This window comes from Falco peregrinus, chromosome 7 (assembly GCF_023634155.1).
Source record: "Falco peregrinus isolate bFalPer1 chromosome 7, bFalPer1.pri, whole genome shotgun sequence".
NCBI classification, from domain to species: Eukaryota; Metazoa; Chordata; class Aves; order Falconiformes; family Falconidae; genus Falco; species Falco peregrinus.
In genome coordinates, this window is record NC_073727.1 from 7282292 (window position 1) to 7299619 (window position 17328).

Below are 17328 nucleotides of genomic sequence, written 5' to 3' on the forward strand. Positions count from 1 at the left end.
CCTTTTCTTTCTTTTCTTTTTTGTTGTTTGTTTGTTTTTAAAGTTGCTTAATCAGAAAGATGTTCTATTACATTGAAAAATTTCACTTAAAAGGATACATACACTTAAAAGGATAGCCATAGCTTCAGAAATTTCAACCTGCACAAAATTTTAGAACTTTAAAAACACCCAGATAACAATTTCTATTGGCCCTGACTACAGTGTGACCACAAAAATAGTACCGTTCAGAAAACCTTTTGGCAGACCTGTGCTTTCACTGTAATTTTCAGGTGCATTTTTCTTTTTATTGCTACTGTATTTAACAGTTTGTCATGCATAATTTTCTCTACAGCTGGCATTTTCCAGTTCTGCTTTATTTCAAGTGAGAGAACTGAGTGAAAGCAGTAGAAAACTTCAGAAAAATTAATTTGTTTTTAACGTTGCACCATTTTTCTTTTTTTTTATTTCTTCATCTTCTTGTAAGGAAATACGAAGTCTGACACTTCAGTGTTTATCTTTTGCATATAAATGCCTGGCAAACCAATATACAAGTTGAAATGCCAAGTGAAAAGTGTTTAAAATAAGAACTGGCTGACTGCTTTCTTTAAAACATACACTTTTAATCTATTGGTAACAAAAAGTAGTACTACGTTAGGAAATACCATCTATGAAAAGCCCTTGGGTAAATTATTGTAAAACAGTGTGACTCATATTTGCAGAGACTAAATAAAGAACAGCCTCTATTAACAGTCCATATGGAAAATGGGATATAAAATATTCTAGAAACATTGCCCACAGCATAAAAGTTTATTAAACTAAACACTGAAGTGGAGGGAGAAGATGCAAAAAAACCCTCTAAAACCACCAAGGAGTGAGAAAGAAAGATGATCAAAGTAAAAAAGAAAAGGGAATACAGTTATACATTTAATAAATTAATTATGATAATTAAGGTATAGTTCATGAGGCAGCAACCTAGTAAATAATTCACCAAAGGTGACATGCTGCAATCCTTTACAAAGAAAACTCTCAATCTGTCACTTGATTTTGCTACCAAAGAAAAAATACAGAAAGTTACTTCGACCACTAACATTCTAGCCTACTCTTCAACTTTAGCAACAGGAAAACTTTCAAGAACATCAGCTAGAGGGGAAGATCTGGTTTCTTGAAATAATATTTTTTATTTCAGTGGCAATAGGCAGATTTCAGGTTTCTGTCACCTACGGATCTGTTGATCTAGATTGAGATTCTGGAAACCATCATGTTGTACATTCTTATACTTTTGGGCAACACCTATTTTTACATCAAGATGTTTCTCTGATTTCTCGATACCAAGACACTTTCACATCACAGCATCTTGTCTTGCACTAAGAAAAGGGGAAATGTAAAAAACAAGAAAAAAAGCCTGAAGGACAACTTCAGATACTAGGTTGAACTATGACTGGAAGCAAAATATTTTCTGTGTAAAGGCTTGATAAGACAGTTGTTTTACCAAAGATTCTTCATTTTGGGGAAGATAATTTGTCTTAGAAAATTGTTACTCTTACTGCCAACTTGGCAAAAATACTTTAATTCCTAAAAGGCAATGCAGAGAGTTTGACTTTGTCAGATCTGAAACAGCACTGTGCCAAACCTCCCTGAGAGGTGAGCACAAACCAAGACACCAAAGGTTTCCAAAGCCTAAACCCTGCCTCAGCTGAACAAACAAAACCTAGAGAGGAAGGTTTAAACTTGATGAGACAAGTAACATTTAAAATTCAAAACAAAAATCTACCCATGATTTTTGGGATGGATGATTTTCAGTCTTAATCTCTAGTGACTTCCTGGACTGTGGTTACGGGGTCCTGTCTGTCCCCCTGGGAATGTCTCTTTCAACCCATCAGCTCCAAGTCTGAGTTTGGGTCTCTTTGCTGTTCTTCCTGGGGGTCTCCGTGTTCCCTCTCCCACTGCAGGTCCTTTGTCATTGTCCTTTCCCTCCCCTGTCACATCCTGCACCTAGAGCCATTTTGTAGGTTGTACATGTTCAGTTCCTTTCTGGCTAAAAACACCCTTGTCCTGGGAAGGGCCGTCTGGCAGCCACTTTTTTTCCTCTGCTGCTTCAACACTTCCTCTTAGCATACACATGCGCTGAACTGAAAGAGAATTAAATGATTGTATCGCAAACCCATTCTTCTCTTCAGCTTCAGATGTATAGGAAAAGCAGGAGGAAGAGGTTTTGTGCTTATTTAGTTAATGCCTTTTAAAGAAAAATATTTTGCAACATGAACCCTCTGGAGTAATTTTGTTTGTTTGTTTTTAGAAAAATAGCCTAGCATTTTGGAAATGAAAGGACATTTTTCTTATATCCTGTTCTATAAAAAAATACAGGATTAAATTAACCTGTATTAGGTTGGCAGCTAAATCCCTTCATAGGAAACCATAGTATTTAAATGTCAACTCAATTCCAAAGAGACATACTTAATTACATAAAATTAAGTCAGATAGTCAGTAAAATGAAATAGATCCCTGGAGAGCTGCTGTACTGTGCTAACATTTGCACCACGCTCTTGCAATAGAGGAAGAATGCAGTTTTCTTAACTGTGAGACTGCTCGTTCCAAAATGTATCCACTTATACTAAACATATACAGTATACGGAGCATTAATCATATAGCCACCTAAGGAAAGTTTTCAATAACTTCCTTAACCAGTAATCTGATGTCTGTGACAATTGCATAGAGTGAGCACTCTTGAAAAAGAGGCTTGTTCTTGTCCATTTACCTACAAATGTACTCAAATCAATAACTTAATGAACATAAAGCTTCAAACCTATGCAGGCTCAGAAGTAGCTTCATTATCTGTACACCAAGGTCACTCAAGTTGCTAACAGATGCAAGATTATACAACAGTGTTTACAGTTTCCATGTTTGTATTTGTTTAATTTGTCCTTATATGGCATTTATTACTTTCTAAACAACTAATTAGTTCTTGGCATAATTTTTTATAAACAGAGTGTGACCACAATGCAAGACCTGCTTGCAGAGGAAAGCAAACTTCATAGCTCTTCTAATACATGATCCAGGCACTATGGCTAATTTTTCAAAACTACCGTCTCATTTCCTTATGCCATATATACCACATGTAGTCATGTCCATGGGCTGAGATTTACAACGTGATTCAGTCTGAATCTTTTCTTAACACAGGGTCAACTGACTTGTTCCTTCTGTTTTCCTGCTTCCCTTTCCTTTTTCCCAGCTTCATTGGACAAATATTTACAATATGTCATGTCTCGATACCTTGACTTGTTTTCACTAAATATGCTAATAGGAAATCTTTAATCAACTTTCAGACCTGAAAAAAGTCTCCCATTCCTTGGATTCATAGTAGCAAAGTTGTTATATGAACTGCCAAAAAAGTTGTTCAGGTCATGGACCCAAAAAACTTTTAGCATAATGTGATATTAACGTCCCATTCAAAAATTATGACAATTGGCGGGTATGAGTGGGAAATTTGTTGGAAAAAGCCCCAAAAGACAGACAAAACTCTGAAAGGCATTTGATAGTTCACTAATGAAGTGAGGCTGACTGGTTTCTGTGTGGTTGCTCCCAATAACATTCTCTAAGAAAAGCCTTTGAACAAACAAACAAATGTACCTTTCTTGAAGAATAAGTTTGTTTTCCTTTTTCCAGAAGTCTTTGAAGTCAGAACTGAATTCGTGCCAAATACTGAAGAAAGAATGTGGGGACACCTCTTTCTCTCCCATTTTTGGTTTCATACAGAAATAGGCTGCGGTTTCCAAAAAGCTGTCAAAGAAAGCAAAACCAGCAAATGTTTCAGTACCCACTGCTGCATTTTTTTCTTACTTAACACTGACATTGTATTTCATTACTCTTGTTAGCAGATCTAAAATAAAAGAATATAAAAGCCTAACAGTTCTGAGCTCTTTGTATACAGGCAGACGCACAATATAAGATGATCCTTCAGCGAAGCTGGTATCTGGCATTTATCATAGATTCTGGTTTTGACCAAAGTATTTTCCATTTCAAAAGCTAAAATGAACACACCATCCACTGCCTGGCAAATCCAGACATCCACACCTGCCCATATACTGCTTTTCTGTTGTGCTTAAAGCTGTTTTGAAAACACAAAGTCAAAGCCCATAAAGGACTGTAAACAGACTTCTTCACGTTCTGTTCGATCTACACAACAACACAAGAAGGTAGGTAGGTTAGGTCGAAGCCTCCACAGAGATGTTAAAGCTCAAACCTGCTGTGTACTAAACAAGAAGTGACCAACAGAAAACTGGGCCAGGAGCAACGGTGGTAGAAAGCAGGTGCCCAGCAATACTCTACCAGAACGATCCAACAAGCCCTTCTGAGCTCAACAAAAGTACAACACCATATTAAACACAAAAACTACACCTTGCGTAAGAACTGCTGCTGAAATGCAAAGGTCGTATTTCCCAAACTGAGTGAAGACTGCGACTGCAATTACATTCAACAGCTTTCTGATTTTGAATTGCTTCTATTCTGTTTCAAATATAAAAATATGTAGGAATGTTATAGGAAACCTCAGAAAAAATAATTCAAAAATTAATTGCTTGATGAACTATTATCCCATTTTCTTTGGTTTTTTGTTTTTGTTTTTTTTTTTTTTTTTTTTAATTAATGTTTTGTAAATACTAGAGCGTTCAAGAACAGTTTTCTCATCTAAAGCTCAACATGGAAGCCCATGAAGAATTGGTTATTTTATGGAAAGCTGTCTCTTGAAATGTAGTTGTAGATGCTTTGCTCACTGATCTATTACTACTGGTCAACTCCTATGATAAGTTTTCTATGAAACACATTACAGTTTTAATCACTTCAATTATGGTGAAAAAATGCAATTCTAGTTAAATGGATGGAAATGTAATTTTAGTTACAGAAGTTGTATCTTCATTCATGAACTACTGTATCTGGAGAAAGAGTGCTTTGATAGTTGTTATAATATAAAGTATTTAACGGTAACGATAATATACAAAAATTCAACCACTCAGAAGGGTCAATCTTACAAAGACTCTGTGAAACTGTTTGTCCTAGTTCTCAGGATGCAACACTCTAGTTGTTTTATCCAAAATGAAAAATAAATATCTACATAAATTATCCTATTTCTGTTTATTTCTATTATTATGTATTTCTACTTAAGCCTACAGCTGAAACATTTAACATCAGTTTACCAATCAAATTCTACACACATTTTCTTTTAATTTGTCATTCATTTCTCCATCTGCTGAAGCAAAAAGAAGCTGTTGAGCAACAAAGATGCAGCACAGAAAAATATAAGGGACAAAACCATTGTTGCTGTTTAACTCACTGGTCTGATACTCAAATGCCACCTTACCTGAGTGTACCATCTCTTCAGCGCTCTCAGCCAGCCTACCCTCTGTTTTGCAAGTCAGTACTTGGTTAATAGGGTGTCTTTTTTGTGACTGGGTTTTGCTGGTTTTTGGTGTTTTTTTCTTTTCTCTTTTGTTGTTGTTGTTGTTTTTGGGTTTTTTTCCAAGTGATTTATGGAAGAGTGATAGTACTGATTAAACTAAAATGTTCCATTTTACTTACCTATTCATATTTTCCCCACAGTTTTATACGGGGAAAAATATTTATCAACTATCCTGTGATCCCATGGAATCACTCAAAAAGGATATCCCTCACATTCATCAGTCAGCTGCACTATAATTTAATTTTTTCTGCCTACTTTCACATATTTTCAATCTTTTGCAAGACTGCAAACATGTCAGGGAGGTCTTTTGGTTTTCCTCCCAGCCCCTTCCCGCAGACTCACAGCTCTGGAACTGGCTAATGGGGAAGTCATATAAAAGACTCATTTGATTTTTCAGAATGAACCTGCAATGTTTTTGAAGGAACGTGAGCAATACAGGAAAAGAGAGAAATCTGGAGGCATAAGCTGACTCGCTGGCTTATTTTTAAAGAAGGTCTTTGAATGAAGGCCATTAATGATTTACAGAACATCGAAAGGTCGGAAGTTCAAACAAGAAGCCTTGTTTTGAGAAATGTGTTTTCAAACCAATGTGCAAATGACAATAATGTGAAAAGCATTTGATAGTGAATGGCCATCCTAAACAATGCTTTGAAATTGAGGTAACGAGCAAGAATTCCCTCACAGGAAAACATCTCAAGAAACAGGAAGCCAAGACAAAATGAAATCCAGTCTGTACAGGAGAATGCTCCAAGAAAGTGATCAACTGCAACATTTACTGGAGATGCAAAAGCTTCCATTAGTCTTCAATTATTCCAGCCCTCCTCTGGGAGTAGACGGAGATGGCCAATGTTTTTTTCTCTGGTAACTGAGAATCTCCCTGAAGACCCGGTTGTATAACCAGTACAACTTCACACATGCATACAGATGTGTCTAACAGCTATAACTTAATTTCTAGGTTTATAGAAAGAAGAGTGACGTTCAGCCAGGTTGCTTGCCTCCCTGGCAGTTACTTTGGAAGGTGAGGGACGTAAGCTGTTTGTGAAATGTGAAAGCGCAGCACATTGTCATCGTTAATACCTCACACCTTTCTCATGCCTGGTAAAAACACACAAGACATCAGGTGCAACACATAAGACATCGGGGCACAAATTTCTCTGAATCAAATATTTTTTCTATATATGCAGACCAAACAGTTAAGACAGTTGCTGTATTTTTTTCCAGTCAGAGAGGTCTACCTTTATTTTGCACTTAAGTCTCTTAGAGTACGTTTAAAAGACATATGGAAACCTGCTTGCTATATGTTTGATGCTGTCATTTTTGTAGTACAAGACAAAGTGGCACCATTCATCCATGAAAGACGAAGCACATAAAGTGAATCCAAATGCATAAATAATAAAACATGCACAGCAATAAATCCTCTATATTACCATGCTCTTTAAATATCTGATTTGGAAATGTTTACGTATGTCAAACTAGACATATCTCAAAGCTGATTCCAAGAGGGGACATGCATTTTAAATACAAAGAGAAATTTCGATGACATCACCATAACCCCAAGGCTGGATATCATCCTTACAGACTTCAGCCAGGCAGCAAATACCTTTTCTCTGGTGCTTTGCAGTGGGGCATCCCATTCAAATTTTCCTGTTGATCCTTCAGCAGATTTTGAAGCAAAACATCTGCATATGCCATTGATACTGTTCCTGACTATATATGCAGGCACACAGATATTTGGAATCAAATAAGGGATTAGAGTTCAAAAGGATTTTGTTCCTATACTCAAATTAATTTCTGTATTATACAATCTTGGGAAAACCATCTGACCTCTCTGGTTTCCAGTTCACCAGTCTGCAAAATAAACATTTATGACCAAACAGGTATTGCAAAGCTTGTTTAGTGTCCATTTTTGAAGTGAAAAGGTTCTTACTCTACCAAACCCTTAGCAAGTGTCTTAAAAGAATGTGCATTAGCGAAGAGGTAGCAGTCATGGAAGAGGAAAGGAAAGGCATGCGAGTTATATTCAGGGATTAAAAGAGGTAAAGGAGGTCACTGGCTTTGCTTCAAACAGCCTGACTTTTCAAGCATGATTGAAAATACGGTGGTGATGCTCATACCACTGTCTTATCCTGACATGGCAAAAGCCAGAATTCTTCAAACAGATTTCAGACTGAGTTTCATATCCCTCATGCTGGACCTGAAGGAGAATTAAACAGCATCAGCTCTCCCAAAACAATGGAAGAGTTGCTGATCCCTGACAAATAAGGAACGAAGATCAAGAAAGATGGTTAGTTCCTTTTCTTCTCTTCTAGTTTCCTTGGTTCAAGTGTTTGTGTAATTCAGAAAAATCACTGCAGACTGACATGACTGAACTCACTGCTTACTCAAATGTGGAAACTTGATGAATGAATCACTGGACTTTTCTGTGTGCTCCCTTGTGTACAACTATGAGACTATGTAAATTATTTTTCTATTTGGAGGGAAGGAAGGAAGGAATGGATGCGCTAACAGCCAAACCAGATTTAATCATATGAGAAAGAAAAGAAGCCGTTCACATTGCAAATGGCTCATTGACAGCATTTCTAGCTAATAGATCTGATCCGCCAGGAATATTTAAAGAGCAGCTATGGATTATTCAGTCTTTTTTCATTCCGTTCTGAAGCCAGTTAGCAAGTAGTTGCAGACAATGATTCAGATTGGTCTGCCGAGTGCAATGCATTGGTCAGTTTATAAATATGTACAACGCATGTTTGTACACATGCATATATGTATGTGAATGTATGCAGTAGATCAAGCAGAAAAAGAGGCAGAAGACATAAAGCAGCTGGCAGCTACAAAAATACTTCTTTTGCTTAAAAAAACCCACCAACAAAACACAAGCACTAATGAGACAAATCACCAACACTAAGCAATAGACAGCAGTAGTTGTATCCCAGCACCATTTGATCAGGCTTCAGTGGCCAAACAAATAGCAAAGTAACCATCGGTAAAGACATGCCCTGGCTGACCTTCCTGAGAAACAGTGAACACACATGAGCACACCTGCATCTGGTTTCCCCATACAGCAAACTAAACCACCTGCAAGAGTAAAGATCAGTTTCAATGTGGCTATAGAAGCAGAAAAAAAGAACGTTTCTACAATTCTGCAAGAGGCATTTGGTACCATTTAATGAATTATGTATTTTGGTGGAACTTTGAACCTGGATATTCTTCACTACTTGGGTTTGCCTTTATAAATTATGAAGCATCAATTATGTACATTTGAGATTAAGAACAGGTAGTGTTAGTGGTGGTGCTGTGTTAGTTTTGTGAAGCATTTGGCTTTCAAAAGCAGTTCTGAGCCAGGCAGGGGCTGCTAAGGTACATTTTAGCCTGATTAAAGTCACAAGTGCAATTTCAAACTAAGCATCGTGTAGCAAAAGAAAGTAAAAAGGGCAGAAAAGACCATATGTGCCTCTTACTACTTTAAATCTGACATGAGTTATATTTAAAAACGAACTGAGTTGGCAGGCATATAAACCTGTTCAGGGTGCTGATCCTGAAGTGATGGCTACATAAAGGAGAAGAATACAATATATAGATAATGACACTTGCTTCCTGGAAAAGGTAATCATATGAATTGTCATATTAATTCTTGTTTCATTTTATAAAGAGGAAAAGGCTTTGTATGTATTGTCTGTGTGTTTTCAACATCTGAAAGCATTAATGAAAGTTAGTCTTAAGACAGAATACCGAGCAGTTCAACAAAGTCACACAAAACAGAACCAGCAAGCTGCTGCAGTGCTGGGCTGAGGGGGCAATGCTGTGGGGCATGTGTCACCTCACTGTCCAACCCTGTGTGAATTACTGAGTGTGGCCCAGAGACCCACGTATCCTCTAAACCCTCTAAAACACGTTTCCAGGGCAAAAGGAGGACGGAAACATGGTTATTGAGGTAGCACCAGATTGTAAGGAAAGTTAATATGCGCAGCATCCTACAAAGCCTCTCATTTTCTATTGACATATTTTGTTGAGGGTCCTCTCTGTGCTATAACTTCACTTTCTTCTACAGTTCTATATAACTATAGTTATATATAGTTCTCTATATATATCCATATGTAGAAAGCATATGTATAACTTTTATAGTTATAGGTAACTGTAATATCATTTTCTTCACTTTTTTTTTTTAAGGTATCATTGCCTCTCCTCAGTGCTGTCACTTACACTGCATAATTAAAAGTAGAGAAAATATAAAAACATAGTTTCATTCAAAACACCTAGTACTCAAATGTGCTGGTGAGAAATTTCTTAGGGTCCTCCTGCCCCCCCCCCCCCCCCCCTTTTTTTTTTATAAAGAAGAAAAATAACTTTCTTGTATTAAAAAGAAAGTTGAGATAACATGCCAGCTTAAGTCTGCTGCCAGAATTATTAATACCTTCTTTCATTTGCCAATTTATATTGTGTAACTATGGATTTTGCAATATTGTTCCTTAGAAAACAAAGGTCTCCAGAGATTTTTCCTTTCCTCTAAAAAAAACCTGCCAAACATTTGCAATGTTTTGAATCCTAAGTCATCTCCCTCATCTCTAGTCCCTTGTCTCCTATAAATTCATATTTAGCAGAAAAGTGTTTTATTGCTCCAACTAGATGAAAATCAACAGCTTCAACAACAAAAAAATCCCTCTACCTTTGAGGTACTGGTTTTTTCCCTCCAGCAAAAGCCCACCAAAAAGCATCCAACGCAAAGAACAGTAAATTGGGTTTTGACAGGCTGGTCTGCCTTGTGCCTGAGAGTTTTGATCCCCACCCCACCATACCAGGAATACTTGACAGCTTCAATGTTCATCAACAATGATCAATACAATTAGTTGTACGCATCTATTAGTAATGCAAATGCACAATTTACATATTTTATACTTTATGCCACATACTGAAGGCAGCAGGCCCAGTAAATGAACCAGAGCATATACTATGGTACAGATTGTTAAATTCAGTAGGTATTATGAATATAACCTTGCACTTAAATATTTCAGAAAAACTAAAATTCTTAGAGGACTGATGAACTCGTGGAGTTAGCAATGAATAAAACCTTCACGTATTAGATTGTCGCCTCAACCTCAATTCAAACTGTTATTCCAGGCCCTTATATTTACCTAATTCAATGGGTGGGTTTTGCTTTAGTCCTCTTTCAGGAACAAAGTCCCTCATAACAGGGTTAGCAAAGTAGCAAAATAATATGGCCATAACTGATTTAAATTATAGTTTTGTTGGAAGGTGAATTTGAGATTTTCAAAACCTGAAATGAAGGTATGTTAGCTGGGCACGACGAAGAAATTTGCCAAATCACTTCTTGTTTATATCTTCTGGAAACATGTGGTTATCGGGGATTGTAGTTAACACTACATCTGAAAAGTATTCTTCAAGATTCTCCTTTGCTTGTTTGTGGTTGTGTTTTTTTTTTTTTTGGGGGGGGGGGTGTTTGTTTGGTATTATTATTATTATTACTATTATTCTTCCTATTTTAATTCTCACTCTTCTCTAAAACATTAGGTGACATCCTGGTCCCTTTATATGTTTGCTTATGGTTTGGGATTTTTTTTTTTTTTTTTTTTTTCATCTGATGTAAGCAAATGCTCTGCTGACATAACAATACCGTTTTTCATCTGAGGTGGCATAGGATTAGGTGTTAAATTACGTCACAAGCAGGATGGAACTATCTTAGCAGATAGAACTTATCTGATGACAAAAAAATAGTGTTTGAAAAGCCATTCTGCACAGTCAGGCTCCAGCCCTTTGAAAATAAAAGGTCAGGAAATGTAGGTTAGAGGTATTTTTGCTACCATCACATATCAGGTACAATGTATTCCTCAGCCACAGCTCACCCGATAATTGGAGTTTATGTGAACCCAAAATTCTGTTACACATATTTAAAGTTATGTCTCTGTGAATACATTTCAGATTAAAATATGAATTGAGATAATACATTAAAAACATAATATAAAAAAAAATAAAACAAAAAAACCCACAGAGCTGACCTTGTGGGTTTTTTTTGTCTCTGACCATTGTATTCTTACAGGCCACTCAGGAAAAAAAAAAGCAAACATTTAGCAAGACCTTTCTAATGCATTTTTAATTTGCACGTGCTTTCTTCTGTCATTTTAAAATGACAGTTTTAAACAGGTTCAAACTTTCTCTCAAAAACTTGGCCTGAGGTATTTACAGTTCCCTAGATGTGTTGGTGTTAGCTGCAATCTACCGTAATCTGCATACTTTGCATGAACACGTAGGTTCTCTTTCTCAGAGTTTAATGCTTTTAATTGTGTGTTAGTGTGGGTATCACGCCCGTGCATGCCAGCTAGCTGTTACGTAGGCACACGGACAGCTCTGTGCTAAACTGGGCAAATAAAAAATGAGCGTGCGTAAAGCAATGTCATCCAACACATCTAAGAGAAAACTGTTTTTCACTCTTAAAAAGACTAACATAGGAGCTTCAAATGTTAAATAGCCCTTGGCCAGTTGAACTTGAAGAAATAGGAAATAAGAGGTGGCAGCTGACACAAAATACAGCGGTGGAATGAATTTCAATAGCAGTGATCTGACACACAAGCTGCTAGCCTCAGTGCTGTAAGAAATAGCAAAATGACCCATGATAAAGCCAACTTGTCTCCAGATCTTTCTATTAACATACCTCGTATTCACTGTCTAGTGCAATGAAGGCTTTCTGGGCAATTATTACAAAAGTAAGGAGTTATAATTACATATGGAGGTAGCGTAACTGTTGTGTACTAAGTATTGTTAAAAGTTTTACTGTTTCTTCAGTTTATTGATGTCAGTCTCAGCCTTGTAATCTGCCTGCTCCCGTGGTATGACTCACTTTTATAGCTGCAATTCATGCAGGGTCAAGGTCAGAGTTATCAAACAAAATAAGAAGTAATTTGCTTTAAACCCAGAGGGAATTATTTGGGTATCTAGACAGAAACCACACAGATGCCTTACCGGATTTCATGTACATATAATATTAACCCACGCTCTAAGAACGTTATTCAGTATAGATTAATTTTTATACAGGTGCATTTACAAAAGTATACTCCAAAAATAACCAGTAAATGAATCAACAGGTCTGACTGGGAGTATTGTCACGTGCTGCTTCTATTTTTGCTGTCAAGCCAAACTTAGGTTTCAGTTTCTATTCTTTGAAAATTATAGAGTAAAAATGTTCTAAAATAATTGGGTATTATAGAAACCCCTAACATTTTAAATGTTTTGTGATGCAGTTTCATCTTACCCCTTTGGGATTGCTCTGAAGAGCATTCTTCCATCATTCAGTGTACAGGAGCTCTCTCCACATTCATGAACATGAGATTCCCTAATATCATCAAAAGCCAGCACAACTATGAGTGGAAGAAATCCAGCCTTTGGAGGAGAAAAATGTTCACGGGGGCTTTCATATTCTTAGAGTCAATTACAACAGAATCCCGTGAAAGTAAATTGAAAGACTTCAAAAACTGAGTTGATGAAGTGTCAGATGGAAAAGGTCTTTACATGCATTTTTCAAATGTTAGACATTTATGATTAAACTCCTGACTTATCCCAATACATTCTCCTCACATCAGTGACATTATCTTTGTTTAGATTAGCAGAGAAAAATGGGTAGCGTTTTCTTTAAGGATCAAGTTTAAATGCAAAGGTGGCAGCCGTTGGAATTGATGGAAAGATTGTAATAAATAACCATATCGCTCTGGACATGTGAATCAGCGATACTGACACATCCAAGCAAAGGTAAATAAATTATACTCCTTTGGCCTAGGATACTTTCTCATGTCTGGAGGAGCTGTCCCCATCCCTCCAAAGGATTACACAAAGGTTTCATGGTGGTTCTGGTCTGGGGTGACCATTGTCCTAGTTGTTTCCTCTGGAGCAGAGAAGGAACTTTTCCCTCTCAACAGACTGATTAAGGTAGAACCATCAGGCAGCAGTTGAGAAAAGCAGCGGGTGCAAGGTATCCTGTAAGAAGTGTTCGTTTAAGACACAGTGTGGAAGAGATCTGGCTCACTAAAGCCGTTTCTGAATCTACATTGTTAACAAAGACAAGCAACAAGGCAAAAAGGCTGAGGAAGAATAAAGAGGCAACAATATTATTTTTTTTTTCCTGGTCACTTCATCTCCAGATACAAGAAGCACAGTGGGGTTTCAGCAGTAGGCTGAGGCAAGCCCTGTACTGTGGAGGGGCTGATGCCAGCCTTCCCCCTCAGCTGGCAAGTGCTGTGGAAGGAACAACCCCTATTGTACAAGTTATTACTGGATAGTTCCCATATGAGTTAATGCAAATTGTGACCCAGTGAAACCACATCCCTGACGTTCTGCTTTCCTATTTGCACGTACATGACAACAGCAATGTACCATAATAATCCGTAAAGTAAATCTTAAAATACAGCAAGGACGAAAGCAACACCGGTAGTGGCAAAACAATGTAAGAGAGTAAAAGCAGAGTGTTATCCACATTTAAGTCACAGGTACTGCAAGTGTGAGCACTACTTCCTAAGGCCTTCACAGCGTAATCTGACTTATCAGCTCAGGTAGATGATGAAAGATGAAAACATGAAAGAAAAAAACTACTGAACATGACCAGAAGCTGATGCACAATGAAGAGGCACTGGACCAAATCACACACACACACACACACGCACACAAGCATTTTCTTCGGCTGTAGCAGCGCAAAAGGAATATCTTGAATTTTTGAGGACTACTCAGTGAAACCACCTGGTAGACATAAACTGGAGGTCAAAGCATACTGCCACATTTAAATATTTTAATTTCTGGTTCTTTTTAATTAATTTTATTAGCTACATGATTTTTCTCTTAGTGATTTTTAATCCTGTATTTAAGGCTATAGCATTAGTTTTGGGTATGATCAGACCCCAGTTAAAATAACTGTATTGTTACCTGGGTGTTACTTAGCTGTATGGTTATCAATGCCACATAGCTATGTACCTGTATTTGTACCTTAAATTAATATAATTTCTCTTTTATGGTACAATCTAAGAATAGGTCCTCTACACAAACTGTAGAATAAGTTACATAAAGATGAGTTTATATTGCAGAATATTAGTTCTCTGAATTGTAACCCAGTCTGTTGAAAGTTATATTACTATTTGTTCACACTAGCGCTGAATCATTAAATGCCAACTAATTTCAACCCAATAAGATAAAACCATTTTTTTAAGCAAGCAGCTTGGCATCTTTAAAAGAAACTATAATGCTCTTACAGGCAAAAATCAATCATGCAAATGGTTAAGAACTTGCAGTCATTTGGCAAATATTTTCAGAAAAGGGCAAAGACTTCATCTTTCAGGGAAAGATCAATTACCCGTATTTCAGAAGAGACTTTCTGACATAACTAAACTGCCCGCAAAGTTTCCATTACTGCATATTTACAGCCCCTGATATTTTGTCAGAGACAGGATCCTAAACTAGAATGATCTGATCTGTTTAACAGTCTGTAAGCTTCTTCTATACACATTTCCTTTGCTCACCAAGTATTTACTTTTTGCTGATCCAACTAATGTATACCTACAGTCTGAAATGTATTACCGTGAGGAATTTGAGTCTGCATGCCGGGAGCCACACAGCAAGAAAAATAGACCTAACAGTAAAGGAACCAACAAAGGATGAATGGCCAAAGAGCAGCGAAAATGGGGTCCAACAGTAGGGTCTTGCCTTTCAGTTAAAAGCGTTGTGCTGGTTTTGTGGTTTTTCTTTTTTTGTGTGTGTTTTTGTGGGTTTTTTTAACTACATACCTCTCTCCATTCTGGGCTTTTCACCACTTTATTTCAATCATTAACTCAATTTTCACTTTAACTTTACAGTTCACTTTTGGAAACAATCAAAACCATTGTGTAGAGGGTAGTGAGGTGGGAGGAACATTTACTCTTTTAAAGGATTACCAGACTTAGGTGCTACGTTTCTAGGTGTTGCTTTTCAGCAGTGCCATTGTACCGTACTGTCTGCTATTCCTCTAAGTGTCATCAACTTGTCAGCTCATAAGCAGGTGTAAAGCTTTGTTCCTAAGTCTTGTGTTCAGTGAAGCCAATGGAAGTCTGGGAAGATTGTTGTGTCAGGAGTACTTTTTTTGCAGGGAGTTTAAAGGTAAACATTTCTCTTCAAAATTTATGTCATTTGTTGCTACAGCAAAGAAAGCAACACCACACTGCTAAATGGATTATTAAAAGTCCTGAAAACACAAAAGGTGCCTGGGAGGCTGCATTCAGGAAGCACTTAAAAGCCTAAAAATCACTGGAATGTGCAAGTAATGAGAGCAAATTATAAAACAAACCAAATAAAAATAGCCTGACACAGGAAGATGACCTTTCCATACCCAGCCACACACATCTTACATTCCCTAGTTAATACGTAGGTCAGAATGCAGAAAGTCCTGTCTATATCTGTTTTAAAAGAAGTCATATTCTCTTAATGCATTAAGATTTACTAAAGAACAGATTAAATTCTCAGATTTGTTAAAATCAGTGATGTACACAAGCCATGATAGTGAGCAACGTTTCAGTCTATCCAGCCCTCGCTAGGCATCACGGAAGGAAAAACAGGTGAACAGTTTCACCCCAAATCAAGCCACCATTATACAGGGCTGTTGTCTTACTGACCTACGTTATCACTTCAAGCAGGGTTATACTATCTGAAATATTAGAAATAAAAGGATCTGTAGTGTTCTTAAGAGGTTCTCAGTACACATTGCCTCTTCCATGAATTCAGTATGAATAAACACAGCACTGAAAATGGCTCAGTTTACTGCACTGAATTCAGAATGTGATGCTTCATTGTTTGACTGAGAGAGAGCAGGAAGAAATGAAGATCATCTGTGTCTCAGGTCTAAACCAACTGTCTCCAGTTCAGTTTGTGAATGATTCTCAAGATGCTAGTCCAAGAAGAGACAAATCATTGTGGATAGAGGGGAAGAAAAAGAAAATCTCAACTATTTCAGTGGAAGAGAGATGAGTGTTACAGTCTGGATTGATTTTCTTCATAAAAAGACCCTAATCTAGAAACCTTTCAAGATCAGAAGCCAGTCCTGGGTAAGGTAATATAAGAAAGTAATAAAGCTACATGCTATTCCCTCACACTCAGGCACATAGAGGTACCAAGGCAGAGAATTAGGACCTTCAGCTTCCCTAAATGTTGTTTCTGGTAATTCTAGTCAGGTTGTTTAGCTGTTGTTTTTAAAGAATGAAGTGCAAGAAGAGGAGTAACTAGCTTATTTCTGATTATAACCAGCAAGATTATATTGCTGCTGTTGCTATTGCCTTTTACCCCAGCACAGAAAACAAGTCATCAGCTATCATGTAACATTTGACAATAACTTTGATGTCATCTTGGTTCCTGCTTGCTGTGATTGAACCCTGTCTCATTTTAAAATTGTTGTAAGTATCCCTGAAAACAATAGTGCTTCTCATTTTTTCTCACAGCTTAAAGCAAATCACGTCTTAAAAGGCAGAGATATTTAGACCTAAATAAATGAAAGTGCAGAAAACAATGCATTTGATGCGTGGTGCAAAGTGTGCTGTATCTCCCAACTTTCAAAGATGTTAAATTTTGTTTAAATGTTATATATAGCTGTATGAGTTGAGCATATAGCTATGTGTCTTGGGACAGAGGGCATAATCTAAAATAATAATAAAAAGTGCCCAATTGTGAGCTCCTAAAATATAGCAGCATCTCTTTCCCTCCTCCTCTCCTCCTCCTGTTTTATTTCTTTCCCATCCCCCCAAACCAGTGGTTTTTATTTTAACTTGTCAAGTATTTCACAGTTTCTCAAGCATTTAGCAATGAGAATCTAATTGGAAAGTGCCAGGTTCTTTTTTATTACACTTTATCAATATTCTTAAGGGAATGATGTAATTGTTTGGGGT

General features: G+C 37.1%; 1 protein-coding gene across 1 annotated transcript in view; it reads right to left on the reverse strand.

Moving 5' to 3' along the window:
* Positions 1–17328, reverse strand: part of FMN2 (formin 2) — a 163709-nt gene that overhangs the window by 14678 nt on the left and 131703 nt on the right. The window contains exon 17 of the mRNA XM_055811133.1: positions 3607–3756. Within this exon, the coding sequence (XP_055667108.1) occupies positions 3607–3756 (150 nt within the window). The remainder of the gene's footprint in view (positions 1–3606; positions 3757–17328) is intronic.